The sequence below is a fragment of the Zonotrichia albicollis genome, chromosome Z, assembly GCF_047830755.1.
Source record: "Zonotrichia albicollis isolate bZonAlb1 chromosome Z, bZonAlb1.hap1, whole genome shotgun sequence".
Lineage (NCBI taxonomy): Eukaryota > Metazoa > Chordata > Aves > Passeriformes > Passerellidae > Zonotrichia > Zonotrichia albicollis.
In genome coordinates, this window is record NC_133860.1 from 14,363,022 (window position 1) to 14,390,865 (window position 27,844).

The 27,844-nt window shown below is 41.0% G+C and overlaps 1 protein-coding gene across 1 annotated transcript in view; it reads right to left on the minus strand.

The window, feature by feature from the left end:
- Positions 1-6,230: 6,230 nt before the first annotated feature.
- DCAF12 (DDB1 and CUL4 associated factor 12) overlaps positions 6,231-27,844 on the minus strand; it is a 32,660-nt gene continuing 11,046 nt past the window's right edge. The window contains exons 3-9 of the mRNA XM_005491702.4: positions 27,019-27,225; positions 25,731-25,791; positions 22,934-23,127; positions 21,771-21,836; positions 20,967-21,129; positions 17,035-17,219; positions 6,231-16,282 (exon numbers count right to left, since the gene is read on the minus strand). Coding sequence (XP_005491759.1) covers positions 16,124-16,282; positions 17,035-17,219; positions 20,967-21,129; positions 21,771-21,836; positions 22,934-23,127; positions 25,731-25,791; positions 27,019-27,225 — 1,035 coding nt within the window. The 3' untranslated portion in view covers positions 6,231-16,123. The remainder of the gene's footprint in view (positions 16,283-17,034; positions 17,220-20,966; positions 21,130-21,770; positions 21,837-22,933; positions 23,128-25,730; positions 25,792-27,018; positions 27,226-27,844) is intronic.

A 27,844-nucleotide genomic window follows, 5' to 3' on the forward strand; every position in this document is an offset into this window, starting at 1 on the left:
GGACACCACTGTTCTGATGCTTTGGCGTTCCCCTTCCCTATCATATTTGTGACTGGGGAAAACTGCTTGTATTAAGAATATCTCCCTGTTCCTAGTTCAGGAGTCTGTTCTACTTCTGTGCTGCAATAAAGCCATCTCTTTCAGGCAGTACTATCTTCCCTGTTGCTAATGCTCTCTTCCACTTTCCACACTTCCAACCCTTCCCCCTCAGGCTCATTGGACAATTGGTCTGACTGAACTGAAGTTCGGAACAGTTTTTTGCTATTTATTCTGAAGTTTTTATTTTCTTTGTGCTCTTTTTTTTTTTTCTTTTTTTACATCGCTTGGTCCAATAAAATATTACTCTGCTGCAAACTGGTCTCACAGCCCTGACCCCAATGACACCTCTTCAACAGCACTACCTATTTCCAAAATACATTGCACTAGCCTTGGAAAGTCAACATAATCCAGGTACACAAGCTCTGCAAGGGAGAGGCTCAGTATAAAGAAACCAGTCTTGACTTTGAGCTTTAAGTTTGCAGGGAACCTGTGTAGAAGCCCAGAAGATAATGGGGCTAATCTCAAACACTGATAGCCAGGTGGCTGCAGAGCCAGCCAAGGATTGTTGGTACTAACAGCCAGGGACTGTTAGCAATAACACACCGGGAGAATGAACAGAATGTGGCTGGAGAAGGGGCCACAGGGAGGTAGAGCAGTGTTTTTCTGGGACAAACATCCTTATCCTGGCTCCTGGAGATTAGCACAACACAGCACAGGCGTAGGAATGAGGTCAAGAAGCAGACATGTAGGAGGATATGGAGACCACCAAATACCCTGAAGCCTCCAACCCATTTCCACAGTAACTAAATTACACAGAAATGGAGAAACTTGCCTCCAGGGCAGGGAAACTTATCTATAAAAAGGTACCCCCACAAAACCCTGTGTGTGCACCCCAGGACCCTGAACACTCCATCATCTGCATCAGCAATGGAGCCAGGACTGCTGATCTCTCTCTCTTTTTCCCTTGTTTTCTCCTTCTCTTTAAAACAGCTTGCTCTCTTTCTCTGTTCCCTTTGAGCTCCCTCCTTTATTTTAAACTCACTGCCTTGTGCTTATAGGATGTCAGAGACTAACATAACAGTTTCCATGCAGAGTGTGTAATCTACCAATAGAACTTTGTAAGATTTCGTACACCCTCTGACTTCTGCTGTTTCTTTTGTCCATGAGCATTTGCAAATTTTAGGTACTCCCTTCTCCTGAAGAGTGGGATGCTACAATATGGAATTCTCGCTAGGTACAATGAAACAGTTGAAAATTTTGGTGGCAAAGCAGAGTTTTCTCAAGAGAACTGTTACAAGGATTTTATAACAAGAGATGTTACCTTTGGGCATACCTGGGATTGCTGCTGCATTTAGATGTGGGGTGAAGCTTGTGGGGATGCTGCCAAGAAATGGGATCTAACGTGTTAGATTGTGTTGATATGCCTGCACAAGCAGAGCTTCCACAACAATTGTACTTGAAAGAGTTGCCATTTACATTATGGAAGCAAGCCGTTCTCCTAGAGATACCATTAATGATGGTGATGGCAGGAAGGATAATGATGTCATTGTGTCTAGCCTTCATAAATCCCAGTCCATTCAATTCCTAACATCCATGGCCTGCGTTAGTCCATCATCCTTGGAATTTGTGTTGGGCTGCTTGATCATTTTTTAGAGACAGTGTGTCCCTGGAGATGACCCTTTTCTCCAGGTGGTCCCTGCAGACCTTGGTCCATGTTTTCTGTGTAGTTTGACTGCATGAAGAAGGTGATACATTTTCATGTGACCAGAATCTGAAAGTGTTCTGCATGATCACCTTAACCCTACTGTTATATTCCATTCTTTCAACCTTTTTCAGAAAACATTTTATCTGAATCTATATTTATTTCCAGATTGTCAAGACAGTTCCACATGTCTGAGGCTGATACTCATCCTGCAAAGCCCTACTTAAACACCTAAAAAGGATGCTAGTGGTGTTACCTGTCTAGTGCATGCCCTTCTAGTGCTGAGTTTGTTCTGTCATGTTCCTTGATTTCATTCTCTGATGTGCCTACCCACTGTTACCTCTACCAGGCAACTGTTTCTAAGAATTAAACAGGCTACTGTTAACAGACTTGTTTTCCATACAACACTGTTGTTTGACATTAGCTGTGTATCTAGCCTTGAATTATCTATTTAGTCCTTTATCAGTTTTCCATTATTTTGTCTGTGACATCAGAAAAAGTAGTCTACAGATGCTTGGTCATTGCTCCCCAAGATTAAATTATCTCCAAGACAGAAGTATCCTTGGCCAGCTCCTAAATAACTTGGTGGGGCAGAGTTGCAGTAGATGATCACTGAAGGTCTTTTAAACATCCTTGTACAGTGTTGCACACTGCCTCTTGCAGCACTTACAGACCATCTGTCTTTACCACAAGCCTAGTGGAATCCCAGCCCTCCCTTACTCCAGGTAATACAAAGGTTCCTGTAATGAATGGTAACAAACTAATAGTATTGTAAAGTGGAAGCTGGATGTGCACCATTTGCTGTTTTTTTCCCAAACTTCATCTTAGGATAAATTACAAGCATTTTTATCCTGTGATTTTAGGAGAATGTTTTGAATAGTGGTCCAAGGATATTTGCCAACTCCGGTTAAATGTCAGCCATCTGTTTTCAGTTTTAAAAGGGCTGTTTGTAGATGCAGTAACTGGCAATGGCAAGAACAAAGCAGTGAGCTTTGGAGACCCCAGGGAACTGCAGGCTGGTGAGTCTCCACCCAGCCCTGCAGAGATGGTAATACCGAAAGCCTCAAACCCTGAGGAGACAAGAAGGTGACTGGCACTAGTTTTCAGTACGGATTTACACTGGGGAAGTCATGTCAGGCTGACCTGCTCACCCTCTGTGATGAGATGACTGCCTTGATAAATGAAGGGAGAGGAGAGGGATGTTGTTCAGTTTGAGCAAAGCTTTCCGTGGTGTTTGTTAAAAGAATCTCATGGACAAACTGATGGACTACAGACTGAGTTTGTGGACACTGAAGTTGCACTGAGAACTGCAGAGCTGCTGGGTTCAAGGGGTTGTGATCACTGGCACAAAGTCCAGCTTGAGTCTAGTCACTGGTGTTGTGACCTAGGTCCTGGGGCCAATATGCATTCAAGCTCCAGATGTTTCCCTTCTCTTTAAGCAGCAAGTTGAGCAGCCCAGAGCACAGGACTAAAAGCTTTCCGCAAAAGCAAATAAACACCAAGTCCAACAGCAACAGCCTACAAGGTAACAGGGATTTTTTGGAGTCAAAGCATATTTATACTGGTAAAAAGCTAAAGTTGGCTTCCTGCAATTAATAGGAAAAATGCTCCTATAAATACACATGGCAAGTCTCCTTATCCCAAGACTCTTAGAATTTATTCCCAGGAAGGAATAAAATCTCCACAAAGTGGTTTTACCACGTGGCAAGATCATTAATTGTTACAGCTTAATAGTGTTCTACTGGCATCCTCACTGGCTGGCTGCAGTGTGGTGTCCAGCAGCCCTCAGCAGCAGTACACAGGCTGCCACCAAAGCACATGAGGAAGTTAATCTTATTATTTTAGTACTGACCAACCTTTCCTCACACTTTTGGCTCCAAGACCTTTCTAGGGGCTCAGACACATGGAGAAATTAGCCAGAATTTCTTCCTAGGTCAATACTTGCCTAGAACACTGCAGTTATTGGGGTGGAATTTTGCAGCAACAGTGTCAGTCTGTCTCCCCAAAGACAACCTTTAGTCACATTTTTTCCAGTTGTCTAGAATCTGTAAAATTTCTGTTGTAACTGAGTCTGTGTGTTTCACACTTTTCACACTCAACATGCATCAGGCACTGCAGTGGGTTTGTAGAAGAGAGGAAACCCCCAGGACAGGAAAACTTTTGACAACACAGAGGAAGAAAACCCACAGACACTGATTACAGGGGTTACAGATCTTTCTGCTGACACTTCAGCATCTGTGGAACATGACCCTCACTCTGTTTGTGTCTTTGGCACATATAGTACAAGCAATGTCTAGCTGACCCTTCGATCACAGCTCCGCAGTTGCGGCCTGTAGCTTCTCTCTCACCTCTGCCAGCTCATGGTACAGCTCAGTGAAGAGAAAATAGTAAGACCCTCTGTGCAGGGCAGAGCAGCTGACCCATACCTCCCAAAAGCCATGTTGGCCACATGGTCCCTTGAGCCTTTTTAGGGGGCGGAAGCCCTCCTGACATCTGTTCTTTCAGAGGAGACTTGAGAGGGACTGAGGAAGCTGGGAGACAAAGCACAGAGATTCTTGTTTTCTAATACACTATGAACTTTCTCACTTTCAATGTCTCCAAAATTGGCCACCTCTTGACCAAAAAACATTTCAAGTGCTATGTCCTGGCATCTCTTTATTTATTGGACCATTTACTGGACCGTGAAAGCACCTTGCATTTGAAAAACTATCCTGATCTTTCATTCAGAAACAGGATGCGTACAGCAATGGCTAGGAAGAACTAATAAAATAGTGTGAAACTATTCTAAGTCCTATCCTGGTTTGGCTTCCTCCTTGAGCAACAGCAGTGTCAACCAGCTGGCAAGAGCTGAGGCCCCAAGTCACAGAGATCAGAAACAAAATACACCCAAGAAGGGAAGTGATGACAGCCAAGGAAACCTGCAGCAGCTGGGCTGAAGCTGGAGGCAGGCAGCAGACTGAGTGTTGAAAGGGGTAATGTCGACTGCCACATGTTTGTAGCATACAGTGAAGGCACAGTTGATAACACCACAGACCAGCTGCAGACCCCAGGCCAAGGAGTGCAGTGGGTCTCATTTTGGTTCCACAGACAGGAATGACAATGGCCATACATGCACATGTCTGGCATGGCCAGTGAGAAAGCACCGAGGGAACCCAGACCTTTTAGTAGAAGTGAAGACTGACTGTGAAACAGATTAAAATCTCTTCTCCCAAAAATGGTGAGCTGCCTTACATAGGGAAACAAACTGATTCATCTGCACTGTGAATAGGAGAGCAAGGGGACCTGCAAGACAGGTGATGGGACAAAGCAGATTAATGCTAAAATTAGCTGCTTGGGGACAATTTAGACTTTTTATTGCTGAGATTTAAGCTGGACATGCATTTAAATTCCAACAGCTTTGGAATTTGTGAGCTCATCTATGTTCCTCTAAGTCAGCTAACAGGCCCCACACCATCTGACTGCTGTACTCAATGGAGCATCTGAAGCTGGTGGGGAGTTAGTAACCCCGGTTGCCAAAGCCCTCTCTAACCCATCGTTTTCTGTATGTCTCCAGGGCCAGGGGCTTTGGTTTTCTTTTGCATCTCTCAAACCATTTGATTAGAAGGCTCAGTAGAGTGACTATGTTAGTGTTCCTATATCTTTTTAAAGTCTGCCCTTCCAGCATTCACAAGTATCAGTAATACCTACTATGGGGAGCAGAGATGATGCAGCCAGAGACATGGTCTCCCACTTAGCTTAAAAACCTTAACTTACAAAGCTTGAGCTTGTCCATGATCATGGAAACTAGCCTCGCAGGATGAGGCCCAGGGTGCAGACAGGGAGACAGAAGCGGATTTTAGGCACAGAATTTTAACCTCCAGCATAAAACTTAGACGTCTCAGACATTCCTCTTCTGAAAAAATAACTTTACTAGGTATAGACAGTGAAATAGGACAGCTGTGTAAAGGCCTCACTCTCCTGTGCAATGAAAATATGTGGAAATGCTACAGATGCAGTTTCGGGATGCAAGATCTTCCTAAAACCTGTAGTCCTGTACCTGACTGTCCAGCTACATTTATCTGTGCTGTTCAACACTTCTAAGAGGTAGGTCCTTCTTAGAAAAATAAAGTGGTTGAAAGAAAACTCTTGCCTCAGAGCAAATGAGGTATCAAATGATGAGAACAGGAAGGAGATGCTTTGAAGTTGTAACAGTCCCAACTCTGCCAATAGATAAATCTCCTGTGGAAGTAATGAGTTCTGCTACAGCTATACAGAGAACCAGGACTAATGTTTAGGCCACGAAAAACCAAAAAAAAGCTGAGATTCTGCTCTCAGGTTATCAATCCACTCACTGGTGGAGGAACAAGAACAGCTCACTTTGTTTTCACTAAATCAGTCATGTCCACACAGAAGCTGGACTGCTGTGGTAAGAAACCCAAGCTCACTTGCTTTTAAACTGCCCTTGCAATGGGCTATTAGCAAATAAGGGAAAATATCAGCCACACCAACACACTATACAAATACATTTTATTTAGAGTTACCCATAGTAAGATGCACAAATACTTTTTGTTCACCAATTTTCAGATCACACAACTTCAAGTAGTGGAAAAAAACAAACTGCAGTTAATTACAAGTATCTATGTAACAGGGCAGTAATAAAAGATTCATTTGTCAGACTACAGCATGGTTAACAATACTCAGATGAGAATGTACAGGTCTAGGTATTTAAAAAGTGCATGGGGCATTGCCACATACACTAACATGCTTCTTCAAAGAGCAACATCTTTCTGGCATGTGAACACAGTAACCCGGTTAATGCAAGAGGGAAAATAGGCTCATAATTTGATCTGGAAATATATCTACTAGAAGTTTTCCTCCAAACAGCAAATTATTTGTGACTGACACATGGAAACCAATCTATAAAAATCACTGTTACATTGTCCATGTAGTCAAGCAATACACACATGACCGAAAATTTAAAATTATCAGTTCCAGTCTATGCCTTCACAGCTTTTACATAGTCTTCTTCAAAAGAGTCCAGAATACTTAATTGCATTTAATCAAGCTGGGAGAAGAGCTGTAATCTGAGCTCCACACTTTTGCATCCAGAATGAGTTTTTCCACAAGAGAAATCTCAATCTTCAAATTAAAAAAAAAACAAACATGTTCCACCTGCAAGGACATCAACTGGCTCATATATTGCTTGGTTTATTTTTAAATTCCCATGTAAATGGAAGGAAAGGTAGGAAGCTGCACTAGTCTGAGAGAATAGATGCATTGGTTTGAAGTTACATTTAAAACACATGGAACCTGGACTCTTATCTCCAGGGTCTCTCTCAAACCAAGGAAATGCATTAGGTTCCACTACTCAATGCAGTCCCTGTTTTGTTTTCAAATAGGGATAGTGTTGAATAGTGCTTGGGAAAGACCAGCAAGGACTGTTGTGTGGGTGATTACATATAAGAGCAAGAAACGCATTTAATCAGTCTTCAGATAATCTTCCATTGCAAATAAGAGAGCAACAGAGACTGCCTTTGCATTATAGTTGGGAGGCACATTTTGCACTGATGGACAGAAAATCTCAGTTTACCTTGCTACTTTAAGTCAGCAACTGGCATAAAATACCACCTTCTGTTAAAGCAATTTTTTTAAAACAAACAAAAATCCCCCTCAATTACTGCTTTTATATTTAAAATTCATAAGCTGCTCCCTCACCTAAGCTACTCAGAGATACCTTTCTACTTGTGTATATGCAGCTGGTTTCTTCCTGGTTTGTCAAAGAGATCCTTGTTTCTGTGCACCAAGAGAGTAGACAATTCTGATGCCTCAGGACGGGCCCCTGTACTATGTTCAGGAGTTGAGAAAGTCAATATGGTTTTGTACATTTGCAGTGAACCTCAGAACAAAAATAAGAAAAACAAAAGCCACAGAATTGCAATAACCAGCAGTACAGGAATAAATTCCATGGAACAGGAGTGACTTTGGAGCAAACCTTTTTGGACTGAAAGGGATATGGCAGTCCAAGAAGATACCTAGAGCTGAGTAAAAAGAATAAGGACACTCCAAGCAAGATCCTAGTTCAGCAAACCACTGCCTAAGCCAGCAGAAGTGTTGTAGGGCTCTAACAGGTGCCCCCAGGCTTTGCAGAACTTGGTACCTGAACTAGTACCCCTGAAAGAACTTGCTCAAGTCCCAAGCAGCAGTGTGACATGATGTGAGTGAGGCTGGGACAAGAGACTGAGACTGGAGACAGCAATTTGAACAAGAGGGGCAAAGCCCACCAGAAGTTACTTAACCAGCTCTTTCTGTAACAGCCCCACTATCACACCTGCAATGTGAGAGAAGCCTAGAGCAACCAGGTGAAGCTGTAAATCATAACTGGCCTGTTACATCCCTGCACTGTCAACAGCCAGCCAAGTGGAGGACAATGCAGACAAGGCCCTTTCACTCCATCATCCCTGCACAAAGCAGGTGGAGGGGGCTGGTGGCAGCTGTGAAGCACATTAATCATAGTCACTCATGAAAACAGAGACAAGTGCACTGGTAACCTTGAATGTTTGAGGGGAAGACTGAGTGACCACTGGGGAAACTGGTTTTTCTGCATGCCATCTTCACATCTCATCTGAAGGAGGATTACCTCTAGTTTTGAAAGCTCTGGGAGCAACTAATTTGCCGTGATCTAAGGCATGATGGCACAAACCCTTAAAGCCTACCCTTCAAACATTCCATTGCCAGCTCACCCCTTTGTCATTCTTGCTGGCCAAAGTACATCAGAATAACTCTTTTCTTTTGAGCACAGGGTTATTGTTTTGCTCATACCCCTACTCTTTTATAATTCCACCCCCCAAAAAAATAAATGTCTGGAGGAAGCCCTTATATGGGATCAAGTCAGCAGCTCACCCTCCTGGTATTGCCCTGAATGAAACCTTTCATCAAGACATTGAGTAGCAGTTGAAGATGCCAGTTCTCTGGCTAAACCACTCCAGATCAGTTTGATAAACAAACTGAAGTTAAGGATGAAGGCACAGGGCACTGCCACTTCCTGATCTGCTGATACCCTCTGAACAATATGGGTGCAGGAGGCTTTCAGCTTCTGCAGACTGTGCAGGGGTGGAGTCTCCATTTGCAAGACAGGCATCCAGCCACAGAAGTTTACAGTAAAAGCACAGAGTGATCTTGCCACCCTGGGCTACAGGTTTTCTTTTATTATGACTGGATAATTTTCAGAGTAGGCAGACAGCTTTGAACTCATCACTACAGGTGAACTAGGAAGAAATGGGAGAAGAGGAAAATGCTAAAGGTAGAAAACTAAGTTAAATCTATTTGCTCTACTCAGAAAAGTGACTGTCTTGAAAACAGCACCTCACTGAATTTAAAGGAGCTCTGAAATTACCATGAAGCAAAAAAAACCTCCACAGTAAATCTGCACTGCAGTACAGAGAGAACAGATACTGTTAGCACGGAAATCACACAGACCTTAGAGCTCCATGACCACGTATTAATGTCAATACACTGATGACTAATTGTGCTGATTCTAAATACAAAGGTAACCTCATGGATCAACAGAGTGCAGTACTGTAATTCAGTTAATTATGCATAGACATGTCCATGGAAGGCCACAGCAAGTGAAGATATATATGCTCCTCTTTCCATGCTCTTATGAAACATAAAGTATCAATTGTACTGTATTTTCTAAATTCGTAAGAGTTAGAAACTCAGGCCAAATACCAGATGTCAGTTTGATGTTTGTAAATAAATATATCTTTAGAAAACTAAGCCAAATGTAATGTCTTTGTGTTGAAAAAAACAACAACAAAAAACACCTTTTCAGAGAGGAGAAACAATTTGCAAGGTAACAGAACACTGAGCCCCATGTGCAGACAGGCTGGTTTCACATACTATCTGCAACTTCCCAGTGTTCCATTTGCAAGTTGCATCAATAACTTGGAACAGGTTTATCTTACAGTTTAAAAATGTGCACTGTAATATTTGAAGAGAGCTGTTACTACTTTGCTTGACAGCTTCTGTGACAGTTCAGGATTCAGTGCTGTTTCTGATACAGCTCATGACAGAAACAAGCTGAGAAAGCCTCTGTTAGATGAGTGGATTTGGAGTGGTTGTTAACAAACATCAGACCCTGGATTCAGAACAGAAGCCATCAAGTATCAGCAAGTCCTGATTTATTTTTTTTTTTCCTCAAGGCTTTGGATCTTATTAAAAATGTTTGGGAAAAAAACATTAAAAACAGTTCACTGTAGAACATCCTACTTTCAGTCAACAAGTTATGATCACTGCACATATTAAAACACCTTGTGTATTTTGTGCATCTTATGCACCATAGGCAGTGGGAAAGATCCAGCATTTATCTACACATGAACATAAAAGCAAGGACTGACAGATGTCACTGGCAAGACTGATACCAAGACCAACCAGTGCATTGATTTGTCTACAGCACAACCTAACACAAATGGAACAAGTCACAAATAACAGTACAAACCTGTTGCAATTTCAACACATACATCTTAGAAAAAGACAATGCATGTACCCAGCCCTAAGACAGTGACAAGTTTGATAACTTTATAAAGATCAAGGTACCAGAAGAGGAAGGCACATTAACCTCTGGTTGGTCCGTTTCGGTGCTATTTGGATGAGTCATAGTGATTTATACCCTGAGACTGTGGGAGGCCTTGAAAATGAAAAGAGACCAGGTGAATGGGCAAATAAAAAGTATCAGTTTAATGTGATTGTAAGATTCAGCACCTGAATTTTCCCTTTTAGTAAGGGAATCTGAAAAACAGTTCTTAAGAAAACACTGTATTGACTCTTAAATCTTTTGCCCTGAGGGCAAAAGAATCAATTCAAAAGAATCTTGGACTGAAGACATTGCAGTATGTTGCAAGGGGTTTTTTATACACCCTCTCAGTTTCAGTACAGCAACCACAATTTGTATACAATCAAGTGTTGGTAGTTTTTTGGGTATAGAAACAGTCAGTCCACATTTTCCCAACTCTGCCAACTCCATTTTAAATCTGTGTACACTTTCTTAGACCATACTGCTCCCAGCAGGGTGTTAGTGGGAAAGGCTGTTAGAAAATGGGAATATTCCTTTTTGCAAGAGCATTCTTTGAATTAGCCAAGTACCAAATGGTTTTCATTAAAAAACCCAACATTACAAGCAAAAAGATACTTCCTAATTTTATCCTTGAAAAATAACACACAGTTATTGTAATAAAAACAGAGTTATTAAAATAAAAACAGAGACACTAAATTAACACAGGAATGTCAGGGATATATACTTAATCTCTCAAAGATATTTCTGATTAGGCATTTACATATCCCCTTTAGTTTTTAAATTCTTCAGGAGTCCGGAGAGCCATACCAAACACTGTTTGCCTTTTATGTTTTTCTGGTGTTCCTTGCCCATCCTCACCACAAAAAGTGCTCATGCACAAAGGAGAGCACCTCACACAAGATGTGGCTGTGTTCTCTCTTCCATTCTCCCTTGTCCTTGGGTGTCTGCTTGAGTATTTCAAATAAGTTACTGAGGGCACCATAACACTCAGAAATGCATTTTCAGTTGAGGTCATACCTTGGGCTCAGATTGTGGGGTGGCCAGCAGGGCATACAGGGATTTTCAATTGGCTAAAAAATTTGTGCCTGGTTGCTCAAGAGTTCCTGGCTCAGCATGGGCTGGCCAGAGGATCAATTCCCCCAGCATAATACACAGCTCTGCAACAGACTTCCTTAGGAACAAGTTATACCCCAGTCCAGTAATTCAGTCATAGCAGCAATTACAAAAGTAGCTATGTAAAAACATATCAGACACCTTGGAAAAGTGCATTTATTGAAAATAAGGGTAACAGACCACTAAAAACAGACCTCTCACCTGGTTGCTGAAAGACGCTGCTGCTTTCCCACATGCAGTAACTGACAGCCCACCTATCCCTGGTTTCTTGCAAACTAAGCAAACAAGTGACCTTGTGAAGGGTCTAGGCAAGCCTGCTTTGTTTCACATGCCTGCATCAGGTGAGGGCACAGCAGTTCAAAAGGCCTGTAAATACCTCTCAGCTGAGTGGCACAAATTAAGACAGCAAAGCACCACTCGACATAGCTAGATCATAAATTTAATCTGTTAATTTTTCAGCTGCAAGCTATAGACAAAGCAAGTGCTCAGGTGAAGGAACAGGATGAAATTTTGGAAGAGAATGATCCCCAAGTATCTTAATCCTTAAGATACAAAAAGCTGCCAAAGACCTAAAATGGAGGCAGCAAATATAAACCCCTTAATGCAATTCAGGAGTTTCTCTCTTCAAGACAGTCACAAGAGTCACCCACAATATGAGTATAACTTTTGTGAACAGACTAAGTCCAGCAAGATCACTGGGCACTCTTGCAATGTTCTTAAAAATGCATCTGTGAGGAGAATGAACATTTGAGACTAGGAACATGAACCTACTATCAACTCTTCTTTGGTAATTTACCTCAAACTAACCCCAGCAGCACTGATGAGGGAATAAAACAAATGGACTCGCTTCTTTACTGCAATCCCAGAAAGCACCAGAGGAGAGCACTAGCAATTCTCCCTAGAAGTCTTGACTGTACAAGGGAGAAACCTGGAGGAATTACAGGAATAAGGTGTTTAGTGAAGAGGGTGAGCATAACCCTTGTTACTGTGCTCAAGCCAACATGCAAAGTAGCTTCTGATTCCTCAGTAATGTCCCATGACACACCATCCAGCTGTTACTGAGGAGTTGCTAATCAGTACTTACAAGCTAGGTATTAAGAAATCCACCACTGAATCACTAGTTTGATTACCTATCATGAATACTGAAAATGTAATACCCAAAAATATCTACATTAATATGGTACTCTCCTAAACTTACTGGTAGCACACAAGACCTCACATGACTGAGAACTCAATAGCAACCACTCTGAAGGCATGTTATGCTAAAAGTTCTCTCCTTCAAGAGAGATAAGCCAGAGTATGTTGCCCATGTGGAACACACTGCTACTATGTAATCATTTCAGTCCAACATGTACAAGGGCTACTGCCCCGTTCAACAGTCTGAGCCAGCCTTTAACTTATACCAAGTTAAACTAAAGCAAATTGAAGGTCCTGAGCACAGGCTGACAAAATGCCAGCAAGCCTGTTCCTGCTCAGTAGAGGTCACCTCTGCAAGGACAATATTGCTACAGCAAAGACTGGTGTGATTTGGGTTGGAGGAGGCAACCTCAAACAAAGCATTCAGCAGGAAAGACCAAGGGAGGGAAATCATGAAGAAACAGTAGAAACGATAAGATGGTCTGATTATATGCATGTCATTAGCTCTCAGCAGTGCACAGCAAGCTATTCCAGAAGCTACTGAAGTGCAGTCACCAGATTGACTCCATTGCAGGGATATATCTGGCTTTTGAACAGTAAGGTACTCAACTTGCCTCTCTGCAGAGCCTGGAAGCTCCTTGTTCTGCAGCCATTCCTGCACTTGAATGGGAAACCCACTCACTTCTAACCACGATCAGCAGATACCTAACCCAACAGGGCAACAAAAATCAAAGTAAAAAAAAAATTCAGTTTTTCTCCTATTACTTATGTTTGGGCAATTGGCATATCATCATCATCTTTCTATGCCTCCATTTCTAACAGTAATTGGAACAAAAGTTTTGTATGACAAACCACAGAAATATTTTGAAACTTAATATCTATATTGCTGTAAGCATTTAAAACCACTGAAACTAGCTAAAAATTAAGTTATCTCTAGTCCAAATTGTTTATGTCCTTGCAGCACTATCTGGTTTGGTTCCTAGTTTTTTTGTGGGGATTTCCATACAGAACAAGGATGGCTCCCTTACTGTGAGAAGTTATTTTTGCAAGAAAGCACCCTGAAAACAAATACACAAAAGTATGTGAGACTTGAGACATTTTACATCTTTTTCCAGATTAATCTGAGAATTGTGCAGAGCCTTCTATGAAGAAAAAAAAAGCAGAAAAGTGCACTCACATTATCAGGCTTTAGGAACACATATTGAGGTGCTTGTGGAGATGAGTCAGTAGGGAGGGGCAATTTCCAGTGGTGCCTCTTCAGTAACCTAGAGACTGCAGAAAAATCAGCCTTTTTGTTTAAAGGCCACACACATACTATTTTTCCTCCTATCATGGCCTAAAATATGCTTCAATTAATAGATCAACACCAGGGCTAGAATTTCCAGACAAGGAGTCTCCCTTTAGCACTGCTGATACTAAATGCCCAGATATTACCTGTTGCTTCAGCAGAACTGGAGGACACTCAGGTAGACCCAAGTATCTAGCTGCTTTAAAAAAACAAAGCAAAAAACTTCAAACCAAATTTAAAAAACAAACAAACCAAAGCAGAATATATTTCTTGTGACAGAATTATCTTACCCAGTAGCTGTAAGGACACAAATCCTGTCATTCTTCTCCAAGACTCGTTTTTCTTCATATATTTCCACTTTTCTAAGCCTCTAAAATAACCAAAGCAGCTACCTCATGGTATATAATTTTACCTTTTCAGAAAAAAGCCTGTCTAGCCACCCACACAATACCTTGAACTTATGCAGTTTATGCAACCAGGCCACAATGGTATTATCAAACACTGGAAGATCTGCTTGTGAAGCACCTGTATTAATGCTCAGTGCTAATTGTACCTCTGGGACAGGTGCACACCTGAGAGAGAGTTCTCTTGCCAGGATTTCCACCCCAATGAGAGGGACTTGCACACTCCTTGTAGGATTTCCATCCAGGTCTCCATAAGCTGGAACTTAAGCCTGATGCTGACTGCTTGGGGTTACTGATGAAGATACTAGTTTGAAGATGAGAGAGACTGTAAAGATAAATGCAGATTAGCCCTGGGTTGTGGCCAGTAACTGCAGTGGTAGCTATGATCTCTCACAGAGATGGGAGAACAGAGCATGTCCCAGCCTTGTCTTTTCTCTCAGTTTGATCAACTGCTCATGTGGCACCAAAGCTGTGAGGCACAGGCACACTTTGCTCCACCAATGTCAGGGGAAAGGCATGAATTCCAGCAGAGGGCAGAGGCATCACTAACAAGCTGAGAGTCTGGTGCCTGCCAAAAGGAGGAGCACCTTGGAGTCTTACATTTTAGCTGAGTATTGGTAAGACCATCGCCCTGGGAGGCACACACTTCACAGCTGGACCTGATGGGCACTGGATCTGTTCTCCCCTCCCAGTGCCAGATGAAGTTGGAGGGAGTCTGAACACAGAAGGCAGCAGGGGATTCTGGAAAAGCCTGAGCCTCTCCTACAGCACATGCTAGCACAAAGTGAGGGAACACCAAGATACCCTCCCTATGCGGAAAGCTGCTCACTTGTATTAGTAAAGTCTGAGATGCACTCTTTAATCTGGGTGAAAAAAATAGTTTATTTATTCCATTGGCTTCTTTGAGCAGATGGCCAACCAGAACAGCAAAAAGGGGAAAAATTTCCACAACCTGGGATAAAAAAGGTCCAAGGTTTTAGGCAGTTTACGAAGAGATTTTAAGCTACCCTAACAAGCATACTTAGAAACCATTTCTCATCTGGAGAACAGATAGATTTAGTTAATTTGAATATCTAGCCTCCATTTCCTCTCAGCATCTCTGCAGCCCACAATGTAATGTCACCCTGCAACACACGCTGCAGAACAGCCTATACAAACTCCAGTTGTGCAAGCTGATACCTGGGATGGGCAGTGAAGAAACAGACCAATTTTTGCTCCTAGCACTGCTGAAAACTACTATTCAAACACAAATGCATTTTTAAGAACTCCTGCACTTTGGATCTGATGGTCAATACCCCTAAGGAATCCATCCCTGGGCTCCAGTGAGTACAGCTTAAAATTAAATTCCCTCTATGTAAAAACAGTGTCATTAGACTTGTACTTTTAAAAAATATGATCAGCCCAGGCCAGGGCCAGGCTCTCCAGATAAAGTAGTAGCTTATCTCTTATAAATATTTTTAATAGTTTTTAATTACAAGTAGTCCTCACTCCAGGTAATGTAACTGACACAAAGTACCTCCACACATGCAGCCCCAAGACTTTCACAGAAAGCTCAGGAACAACCACTCTATACGAAAGAAATCCTACCTCACAGCAAAGTAGAGGAGGGGACACATGGCCAAGCCAGCCTAAATGGAGGGAAGAGTCATTTGGAGTAAATACAATAAAAAAGGACTTCAAAACCCCTCCATATAAAGGGTAAAGGAGGTTAAAGCAAAAAACTAGTTTAAATAGATGTACAAAACTGTTGGAGACCAACAGAAAACTCTGCCAAAAAAATACTTGTGTTTAAATCAGGAATCAATGGCATCACACAATTTTGTTGTTTAAAAAATGAAAAGAAAAGTGGAAATCTGTGTAAAGATCAGCATCAGAATGAAGAGTAGTCATTAGCTCCAGAGACCAGCATAATTCCCATGAAGTCCTGATGGAAGAGGGCCTCCTGCCACAAACAGTTTCGTTCCAGACGAGTCGTAGCAGTGGGTGTAAACAGCATTGGGGAAGTAATTTATGTCAGAAAAATAATTCCTCCAGGTTTCATCATGGTTCTGTTAAGGCAAAGTTTATATCATTATTGTTGCCAAACAAACCCAAAACCCTGTTTCACAAAAGCATTTGGTAGCTTACAGAGCCTTAAAGGGGTATTTTCTCTTAACAGACCTGAAGCTTTAGAGAAGTCAACTAAAAGATACCTGAGTTGTCCTGAACCTTTTTCTGAGGACATTTTGGTCAAGCATTGGAATGGGGAGGTGACGGGACATTGCACCGATACAACAAAAGGTAACAGAGCTAAGTTAAACAAAGTCATTAACTTCTTTTTGATAACATACAGGAAACCAAACTCAAGTGCCTGCCAAGGCATTACCTTAGGAAGCCACAGTTTCTAAAACTGCAAACAAGTAAATTCAAAGTCTCTTGCTTCAAGTACCACATTAGATTACCATGGCTTTAAAGAAAGACAATTGATTTTCTGTTTGAGGTTCTGAAAACTACACGTTAGATTACACTTGAAAATAAAAAGAAATAAAATCTAGTTCATTTATGAATCCGTGCTTAAGAACTGTAATCGCTATGCTTTACACTCAAGCAAATAGCCTCCAGTACTCTTTCATAAAGCTTTCGTGGAAAGCAGTTCTGCAGCACTTCTTGCTCTGCAGTTTTAGTTACTGGTTACATGAATACTGTTTGACTGAGACACATTTCACACAACGGGTTCAAAGAGAACTTGCTCATGCTCTGTGCCACTCCCATATAATGGGTCTACCTCCCCCCACCTCTATCACAGCTACAAACTACTTACCAGCCAGCCTTTCCCAGTTGTCAACTTCAAAATTTCACTTCCTCCTAATTTCTGCTTCTGTCCATAGCAGGCACGGGGGGGCTTTTCTTCCAGGAACCTTTGGGCTCTGATATCATAAAACAACAAGGACCCTTGCCCTGTCCCCACAGTGATGATGTGCTCATAGAAGCTCACTGAGCGAATACCTGTCAAACAGAGAAGAGATGGACAGTGCAGTAAGGAACAGGGATGCTTTGGCTCTGTAGTGCTGTTGCTTCATGTCTAATATTAACTACTAGTATTCTCCAAAACACAAGTTTTCCCACTGCTACAGAGCAGTGCAGACAAATTCCACTGATGCTATTGAGACAGCAGCTTTGATTGCATACGTGACTGCCCTCCTCCTTGAGACCATCAGCTACACCAATGGCTCATAATAAGAAGCTTCATCCTCACCAGCCCTCAGGTCTGCCAGCCAATTAGGGTCCAGAGAACCTTTGCTCTGTCTGCACAAGCCTTTAAGTGAACACACCAACAGCGAGTACATAGCAGCAGACAGAGGGAAGAACATCATCCTGTTTTCCTCCCCGAGCTCACACCCTAACTACCTGCTAAACTGCAGTAAATGACCATCTGATAAAAGAAAGTCCCAGCTGACACCAAGTGCATTGTGCTTATCAACAGGCTAGCTGTAAGCAAGTGTAACCATAAAAATCACCAGTCAATTTGCTGATAAGATACCTTCAGAACTATTAATGAGCCTGATCTGTCTCCACTCCATTCTCAAAGCCCACCTGAATTTTAGCAGCTGGCATTTTTAGCACTTCAGCCAGGAAAGAAAACAGAATAGGACTCTTGCCATCTAAACAACACCACGTTCCACCAGTACATGGGAAGGCACAGTTCAAACTAAACATGTTAGCACAATTCAGTTATTCCATTACATTGAACAGAATGTAAATTTTGTTCTTATAAAATCTAAATTTGAGGTCTCAGCTAATCAAGGATCCCTTGGAACTAGTCTTGGGGAGATTCTGAATGTAAGAATTTTCAATCTGCAAAACATCCTGTTATCTCATCTCCATTTATTGTGCAAATACTGTTCTGTGTAGCCACTCTACTTTAAACAACTCTTCCACACAGGCAAACTCCACCACATCTATACTTCTCCTTCCTTCTTGACAGAATGCCAGGTTATAAACCCAAAGGCTTTTTAGGCTCTCTTTAGAGTACCACTGAATTACAGCCTAAACAAGTATTCAAACAGGAGAGGAAATATGTGAGTTATGTCAGCTACATTCACATGCCAAGTGTTGTCACCACACAGAGCAGGGCTGAATGCCACAGAACTTGTATCATCTTGGACTATTCCCAGCAGTGCATGTGACAGCAGACAACCTGGAGCTGCGGATGCAATCAGGGAGTTTCCCCTTCCCCTCTGTAAAATGTTCTAATAAGAAACATGTCCTCATCCTTCTACCTCTGTCACCGGATGTGACATCCACAGCCACCAGCATTCGAGATGACTTAGAACAAGGCAAGGCCACATTGTCCTGCTCCAGATATGGGGCGAAGTCTTGGCTGCGAGCTTAATGGGTGGGAAACCACTGTCTCTCTACTGAAATAGATTATGAGATTCATATAACAATCTTCACTTTAATTCAGAGAGCTACAAATGCACTTAAGACAGCAGAAGAACTTCCCCCCAACTCTGTCACACGGATCTGAGAGGCTCTGGCAAAGACATACAAGAAAGCTTTAAGCCCTCTGCAGTCAGCAAGAGCAGTCACTTGGATAAGAGAAGAAAGGCACAAGAGTGGACCTACTCTTATTTTTGCTACAAGAAGTGCTCTGGACAAGCCACCCAGGAGAGCACTTACTTCACACAAACAGATGATGGAGTATCAAGGCAGATGGCATTTACTTCTCAATTAAATGTATTAATAGAAAGCTATAAAATGCAGAACAACTGTGGATCTTTCTCTAACCAAAGAAATTTACCAAAGAAATCCATGATGTACCCACTACTAAGAAAGTATTTAGAACAGGCTTTCAAAAACAGCATTTCAAATTGTCTCCTAGGGGGCTGAAGTACCTCAGATTAATCATTCCCATCAAGCTAAAAGTACAGCCTGTGCCTAGAACCTATCACAGTAAGTTCTATACTCCCAGCCCACTACCACCGGTGGACCTAGGTAATTTAGGTAAGTATATTGAGCCTCACTCCCATGCTGCAGGAACGGTCTACAGATCCCGGAAAGAAATGAAGATGTAGTGGAACGTCATAAACAAGAAATCACAGAGTCTATGCCATACAAGCTCTGTCTGCTGCCTTCAGGACACGAAGGACAGGGCACATAACATGGCTCTGCAGGCCAGTCAAGCAGAGAGCAATTGCTTTCGTGGATCAAGAGCTACTGTCCAAGGTGCGCCTTTCCCTTTACAGCTGCTATGAAAAGCAACACTTACAAGATGTACTAAAAAGCGTTCATTGCTTTCCTGTGTAAACAGGGTTACAGCAGACAAAAGCCAGCCCTAGCTCCAGCCTTACTGAGCCACCACCTTTCTGTGACCTGCTTTTGTATACTACACAAGTGAACTGTAGTTAACATGGACTCACACATTCAGCAGGTGCATTTGGAAACTTAAAGCACATTCAGGTACCACTGCAAAGCACTTGAAATCAGCTTTTAGTCCACAGATTAATAAAGACCCTGCTTTCTAAAGGTGCTACACCACTCCAAGTCCCAGGGAGATCAATATAAAGTGCAAACACTCAGTATCTTGGGAATTGCTGTTATTTATGTGCCTCCACCACCATGCCAAATAAAAAGATGCACCTACACTGCAGAAGAGAAAACAGCCCTGAACAAAGGCTTTCTCCAGACATGAACTGGAGAAACCCCTCAAAGTACTCCCTACACACATTATTCCCCAATATGGAAGATGACATACTTGAGGCAGGTTTCAGGCACCAGACACCACTGGGCACCACACTGCAGCGTCTGGGTGAGGACCTGGACAGAATCCTCACTAACAGCAAGTGAGGACAAGCAGTCTTGCTGGTAAGATGTTCAGGTGACTTCTCCTGACATTATACATACTTCTCCTATAACTGAAAGCAGCTGACCCTGACACTGATCTGGACAACACCACTCAGTAACTGCATAAACAAAACTTTCCTATCTTTGCCAACATACGTCCTTCTCTGGTAACCTGCTTGAAGAAGAGATGGAAGCCCAGAGACAAGCTAAGTAAGGACTGCAGCTTACTGGTCTGGGATTAATATAGCACTCATGCCTTCTCATGCCTGATAGTAAAGAATATGGAGAGAGCTTTATGGGACCATGCACTCTGCAAACCCTCAGGCCTGGCCCTGGTATAAGGTTCAACTGGACATACTGCATCCATGAGAAAAGGAAATAGCTATCAAATCACACAGAAAATCAGCAGTCTCAGTCACAGCTTTAAAATTACAAAGCAAGCTTTTCCTCACAGCACATACTTCCAATAAGGTAGCACAAAGCAGGCAACATGCCTTTTTTTCTAATTCATAGAAAAGAATGCAAGAACAGTATAAATAGTGGTAAAAAGACTATATTTGCTTTGAGATGATAAAAAATAGAATAAGACCCAGTAAAAAATACACAGAAGTAAAAATGCACACTTTTGAAAGTTCAGTAATACCTGGTTTACAGATATTGGTAATAATTTACAATTGAGTTGCTCCTAATGGCAGTGATGTTGCCCTTCATTAGATTTCAGAGCTGGTCACATTTGGTTTGTTGGTTGCTCCAGGTATACTGTCACAAACCCAAATCTATACATACACTGCTAATTATTTAGCCAATCACTAAAAAGCACTTCTTGTGCATTAGAAGCTTGACTTACTACAGTTTTAACAGCTACTTCTGCAAGCAAGCCATTTGAAGCACCTTTCACAGGTTTCTTACCGCTGCCTCGTTCTTTGGAACAGACGGATTTAACATTGTGAGAAGGCTGCCTTGGATCCAGAAAAGAGACATGTGCCTGTGATCCTACTGCATACACTGACCACTCCTGACCATAAGCCAAACACACGTTCTCCCTGCAGTATGGCAACTTTGTGGAAAGTAACTGGAAAGAGAAAAAATAAAAATCAACCTGTTACAAGAAAAGACGAAGGCATTAAAAAAACAGTTTTGTAAACTATGTTCTAGGAAGCTGCAGGGAAATAAAACACAAAATGCAGGTGAAAAATAAGACCCAGAAGGAAAAAACCTGAAAGTAATGGCATGCCTTATCTAAAGCAAGCTGAGACAATAAAGGCCAAAGCCAAGAAAAATGGACATTTCAATAAATTGTTTTAGATCCTTCTAAGCTGCTGCTATATCTTTAGCAGGTGCACAGCAACTTCAGCTCTCAGCTAAAAAAGCATATCACATTCACTGGGTGTGATTTGCCATTATACTTAAATAAGTGCAACTTCCTTTATGAATTCTACAGATCAAGTATCCACCGTACTCCATGCAACATTTCTCTTCAGCTAACCCGAAACTAGCAGAAAGTTAAGAATGCTTCCTGTCCTCTCAATTAAGGGGAGTGCAGAGCTTCTCTCCTCTTCAAGCTTCAAATTTCAGGACATTTCATTTTACATAGAACTTTTAAGTGTTTTACAAACACTGCTGCTCTTCAAGTATTTGAAGGAAATCAAGAATAGTCAACAGCCTTAACTGCTTGCAGTTTTTGAAGTTTAACTCCAACAAACAGAAAAGCACCTTTGATAGCGTGTGCTCTGCTTTCCAAAGATGAAAATACCCATCCAGGGACACAGCTCCCAACTCCTATTAGAAGAAAAATAAAAAGAAGAGAGTTAGTTAGGACAGCATTATAGCTATCCTTACAAACTCACACTCTATTCTAGGCAGGCTGCAGATTCTGCATTGAATTAATCCATAATCCTATAAAGGCTCTATCAAGATAATTTTTATTTTATACTGATCTTCATAGAATGGTATACAGTACTTCAGGTGTCAAGTAGAATCTAAATTAGTAAAAGACTACATAGTAACTTTCAAAACCATAAATCTTGCTAGGCAATCAAATAACGAATTATGAGACAGTACAATCTAGAGTTGACAATTCCCTTCAACAGGTCCCACACTGATTCTAACCCTGAAGCAAGTTTCAGGCACTACTCTACTGAAAAAGTTACATCAAGTTTCCATCATGGAGGAGTAACTAACAGCTATTGTGAAAAATAAAGCCTACAGAATCACTGTGCTTCAGACAGCACTCCCACCTTTGCTTCAGACCTCTTCTGTTCTCTGAGTGCAGGAGGGGAAAAAAAAAGTGGTGAAGGATGAATTGCTACACCCACTAGTAATAACAGGAGATCAGGATGGGGGAGATTGACATTTACTGTTTGTCAAATACCAACAAAATAACTCCAAAGCATGCACTAGTGCCTGCCCTGTGAGTCAGTCGCCTCATCTGCTGAGCAATACAGAAAGGATTCAGCCACTGAAACAGCAACTGTTAAATGTTAGCTGGTCTTCACAGAACGTGAATGAAAGCAGAAAGAGCACTAAAGAATGGGATTCAAGCTGCAAGAGATGTTTTGGTGCTTTCTTGTCTTCTTGTAAATATTTCTTTACTCCCCTGCTTAAGATGCAAATCTAAAATCAAACCTACAGGAAAATTGTGCCTTCTAAAATGTCTGGAGTTGGTTTTTTTTCCCTTCTGGACTCCTCCATTCACTTGGGGCAGAAGCAGACGTTGCAGATTAAAACCACTGCCTCAAAAGACAAGGATGCAAAATAATCAAAGAAAAACATATTAACTTGCTTCTCTGGCATATTCTATTTCGCTTACTTTTTAGTTTTTCCAATACACAGGGACAGTTTTAGGACTTCTTAACTGTTTTGCTTGTCTTACTGACCTTGTTCTTATTGTTGAAAGCCAGTGCTCGGACTTTGCAATTGTCAGGATTGGTGTTCTCCTTGGGGATATCCTTCAGAGCACTGTGTGTTATGTGGGCATAGACGGGAACTTGAGAGAGATTATGCCTGGCATCACTTTTGGATAACACATCCTCTGTGACTTCCCAGAGACCCATCGAACCATCCCGGGAACCTGATGAATAGTCCACACATGAATAGTCCATTCCACATATACAGAACTCCTCTTTTCTAAGAAAATGATTAATCAATAGGGTCTGAAAAAAAGGATACTCTTAGTTTAATCTAACACAACATGCTGTTAGCACCCATATATTAACAAAAGGATGATTTTACTGAGCTGTAAAGTTCAGAATATTATGAAGTCACTGTCAACTGTCTCTATGGTTTCCAATCTCATATATTTTCAAACTAATTAGGATGCATCAAAACCCACAACCCTCTGCAACAATCATCATCTCATATACAGAATGAACTCAGAAGTGACTGAACACTACAGCTTCAGCCTGAGCCCGTCACTCTCAGCCTTGGTAAACCAGTCTCTTAAACCAATGCAAAATATTTCCACAAAAACCTCAGCTGGGTTTATGCCAATTTGGGTTTACTTGATTTCTGTCAGTATGCTTATGGCTGAGTACACAGTAATTTGTGAGCTGAACAGAAACATTTATTTCTAATCACAGTTGTACCACTTTGGATTAAATCTATCAGAAAAATTATTTCACTAAAACCTGTGCCACTTCTCAAAGAATGTAACTTAGGTTAAACAGACAATAACTCATTTTATTTTTCTACTAAATTTGAAGACATTAATCTAAGATATGAATCACTAATGTTAAGAACACTGGATCAAGAAAGCTGAATGCCTCTGGTTCACCAATCAATACAGACTTAATCCAAGACCTTATGCACATCTCTTCTGGTGTTCAGACAACTCACTTCCATCTAAGTCAGCTCTGACAGATTTGACAGGTATCTCAATTTCTTTACATAATGTGAAAAATTCTGTCAAAAGAAAGTCATAATGAAGATGCCAGAAAAGCTATATATCTATGAGGCTATTAAACTTATCAGCTTTGCTATCTCGCAGGGGAAAAGCTGCAAAGACAGTGAAGCAAAACATCTTGTTGCAACAGGAGTGGTCCAGCACAGCAGAGGTGGCTTTTCCCCCACGCAGATGGATTCAGGCATCTGCCACTGTCACCTACTAGAGAAAAATACAAAAAGGAGCATCCTAATGGCACTTGCATCCAGCAGCACAACATCTTGCCACTCCATTACATGCCATTGGTTTTAATTGCACCTAATCTTGTTTGTTATGGAGGCTGAATACTCAGCAGTAAAATTTCTAAACATGTTGACATACTTTCGGAGGAAGCTGTCCCTTTTAATAGCCCTGGCAGGGGAAAAAGTCCATGTATGTTGTTCAACTGGTTAGTCCTGAAGCCAAGCAGAGTATCATTTGCTACCCTAAGCTCATGCCATCCTGGGAATTATACATCTAATCTGAAGCTTTCTGCCATAAAAATAGTGGCTATATTCTCAATGTCTAGAGTGGAGTTCAAGTATTTCTGCTTAACACTTTCAGATACAGATGTACTTGAAATCTGTACAATTAAAGTCATGTCAGAAGTTAGTTGTCTTTTTTTCACTCTTAATTAGGGTTGTCGGTGAGTTCTAAAGAATTCAGTTTAGCAACCAGTCTTGCTAACTGCTTTCAACAAGTTTTCCCTGGTGTCTAAGATGTGCAGACTGGAACCTAGATCCAGCCTGTTACAAGCACCACAGCAGAGAACACTTCCACTCACACATCCACCCCGACCTTTCCATCAGTTCCATCTCACATGCTATGCAATCTATCAGGCCCTTATCTTTCCCCTGGACATCTGTAATCATCTGTGCTGTTCTCTTCAAGCTTACTAGCTTGAATGTGAGGGAACTGCTGTACACATTTGGGGTAGAGACTTGCAGGATCAAGTTTTATATTAAATTAAAAAATGAAATTCCGGGATTAGCTTTTTGGATTTGGAAGAAAAATCCTACCAAACTAAACCAATCCTACTAAACTAAACCAATTCAAATATGTGACTTTTATATAAGACTATTATGATTTTCTCTCACCTGCAGTTTGACAACTCTGAGTACAGAGCAGTACACCGTTTCAGCACAGAAAGGCAGTAAACTGCTGAATTAATGCAGTAAACTGCTGAATTACTATTTTTACCTTTACCTACGCAATTCTTTATGAAGTTACATTGATTATCCAACTAATCACCAAAAAGTCATTAACTGAGTTTCTCTATTACAGCCTTCTGTATTGACTGCCATAGTGTAAGTGCATATATACATATACACCTGCACAAACAGCTGTACTGAGAGCTTGATGAAACAATCTGAGTTCTCATTAACTACACTTTCACATGACTTCAGATCATGACTATTGATCCCAAGTGTTCTGAAGTTATTAACCAATAACAAACATCCCTCTTGAAATTACTCCTCTTATGTGGAATCCTTTCCTGTAACTCATTGTGTTCAAACATCCCCTTCACTAGAAACACAATATTCTAATACTAGGAAAATCAGATCTAGACTAAGGCCCAACAACAAAATAAAATGAAGCACTGTACTAAGTCCAGGAATTGTTTAAATGCCCCCACAGAGGTGCCTTCCTAACACTTATCAAATACTGTGCATCACTATAACATTCAGAGAGAAGGAAAGGTTAAAACACAAGGGCACAAAAAAAAAAACTCAAGAGAAAAAGCATGATTTTACCAGAAACAGCCATAGTATCACTGATCCATGCAATTGAAAAAATCCAGTCCTTGTGTCCATCCTAAAAGAAGAAAGAGAAATTTTTCTGTGCCATTATAATCAAGAGCAGTCTCAAAGCAGACAAGTATTCTTCACTTCAATTTTTAGTACAAGCTCAGAAGAACAGACCTACATTAAAAGTATACAGATAAGATTCCAGTATCAAGCTGGAACACCTCAAGTACCTAGCAGTAATTTTAACTTTTCTGGTTCTGAAGTGTGCAATTAATAAAAAAAAAAAAACAGGTCTTGGAAAAATAGGCCTCTGACCAAGGAAAAATTAATCTAAATTTTAAGAATTTCCAGAATTCTCACATTTTCCATTCTGAAAGCAGCATTCTTCTGTTAAGTATCTATTTGTCAGGATTTTTTTCTTCCAACACATATCCTAATATAAAAAATAACCAAAATCTTATGTTTACAATACGTGACCTAAGATTAATGTTTCAAGACTTTTCTTTAGTGTATGAGAAACCTGTGGGGGGAAAAAAGGATCATAAGACTCTAGTTTTGTTTAAAAAGCTAAAAAGTGACACAAATGAAGAGCAAGTCATGCAAATCTTCAGTCAAGTCTTGCTCTAGCTGGTTATCTGCTGCTGCAGAAACTCTGATCTGACCTCTGCTGCTGCAGTTAACAGCTACATGAAATTCTGAATAAAAAGGAGAAATGAGAGAGAAGCACTCACAGGACACCACTATATTCTCTAGCCTGTTTTTTTTACGACTGGCAATTTTAAAAAGGCCTCAGGATGTTTTAAAAACAGTACAAGTTTGTATCGAACTGCCACAAGCCACAAGGTTAGAACCAATCTTCAACACCAAGTTCCATCTCTGGAATAATACATCCAGAAGCTGCACTGGGATAAGTGGAAAAATTTAAAAACTTGCAACATATTTTTCATTTCTCAAAAGAGCTTTTTCACTATTTATAGTTTCAGAGCTCATCACCACAGTTAGACTTTAATACTTAGGATTTTGTTACATTTTTTGTGCTGAAAAGTAAGCTAAAGTAGACCTGAATGAAGGTGAGGAAGAAATCTGACCCAAAGCCCTGAAAATCCACTCACATGTTTGAATACTCAATTATATTTAAGATACCACAACAGAAATGACAACTCAGTCAGAAATGTTTTCAGAACTTTACTTCCTTACAAGACTCCTAAATATTAACCTTGCTCTGACCAAACACACTTCAAAATGGTAACTTTTTAAGTGAGAGAATACATTTTCCCCAGATACTCCCACTTACATCTCCCACACAGACAGGATCAAGTGTAGGCAGACGATAAATTGCAAGACTGTTGGGGTTGTCTCCACCTGTGGCCAGGAGGGTCCTCGAGGGGTTGATCTCAATGGCATGAATGCCACATCCCTGCTGGTTCACCATGCCAGGCTCACGATCCTTCAGGATAGGAATCTTGGTAATTTGACCAGTCTGGACATCTACTACAAATAACTGGGAAAAAAAAAAAAAACAGATAAGAAAAACAAGATGGTCAAATATCCTCCCTATTTTGAACTGACATTATTTTTGAGTTGAAATCCACAAATGCTTCAAGGATTACTGAAAAATGCATAAATTCCTTCTCAAAACAGGTTAAGTAACAATTACAGTGGGTTTAAATCAATCATCCAATTTCATTTTCACAGTAATGGAAGGGAGAGGAGAGAAATCTGTCATGGGAGGTTTCCCACTTGAATAAAAAGACCTTGAATATAAAACTCTTTTCCCTGTTCAGTACAACAAAACAATATTGTCTTTCAATTTCCACCTACCACAGTGAGGGAAAAAACCCACCTCAAAAAAGCCATTAAGCCCCATGGAGCTTAGCACGATTCTTCCTGCCACCCGAGTAACACAGTTCCATAAAATTTTGGCTTGGACAGACTGACAGTTTATGCAAGTGGAATTTATTTTCTGGAGATAAACAGAGAATAGTAACTAAATACAGTACTGCCTGTGTGAACATCTGAAAGAAAGATATTTAGCTATATACCTCATTCCACAAAAAGACAAGAAATTAGAGCAGTATGTCACTGACACCTTGCCAGAAAACTGTTATAAAGCCTTACAA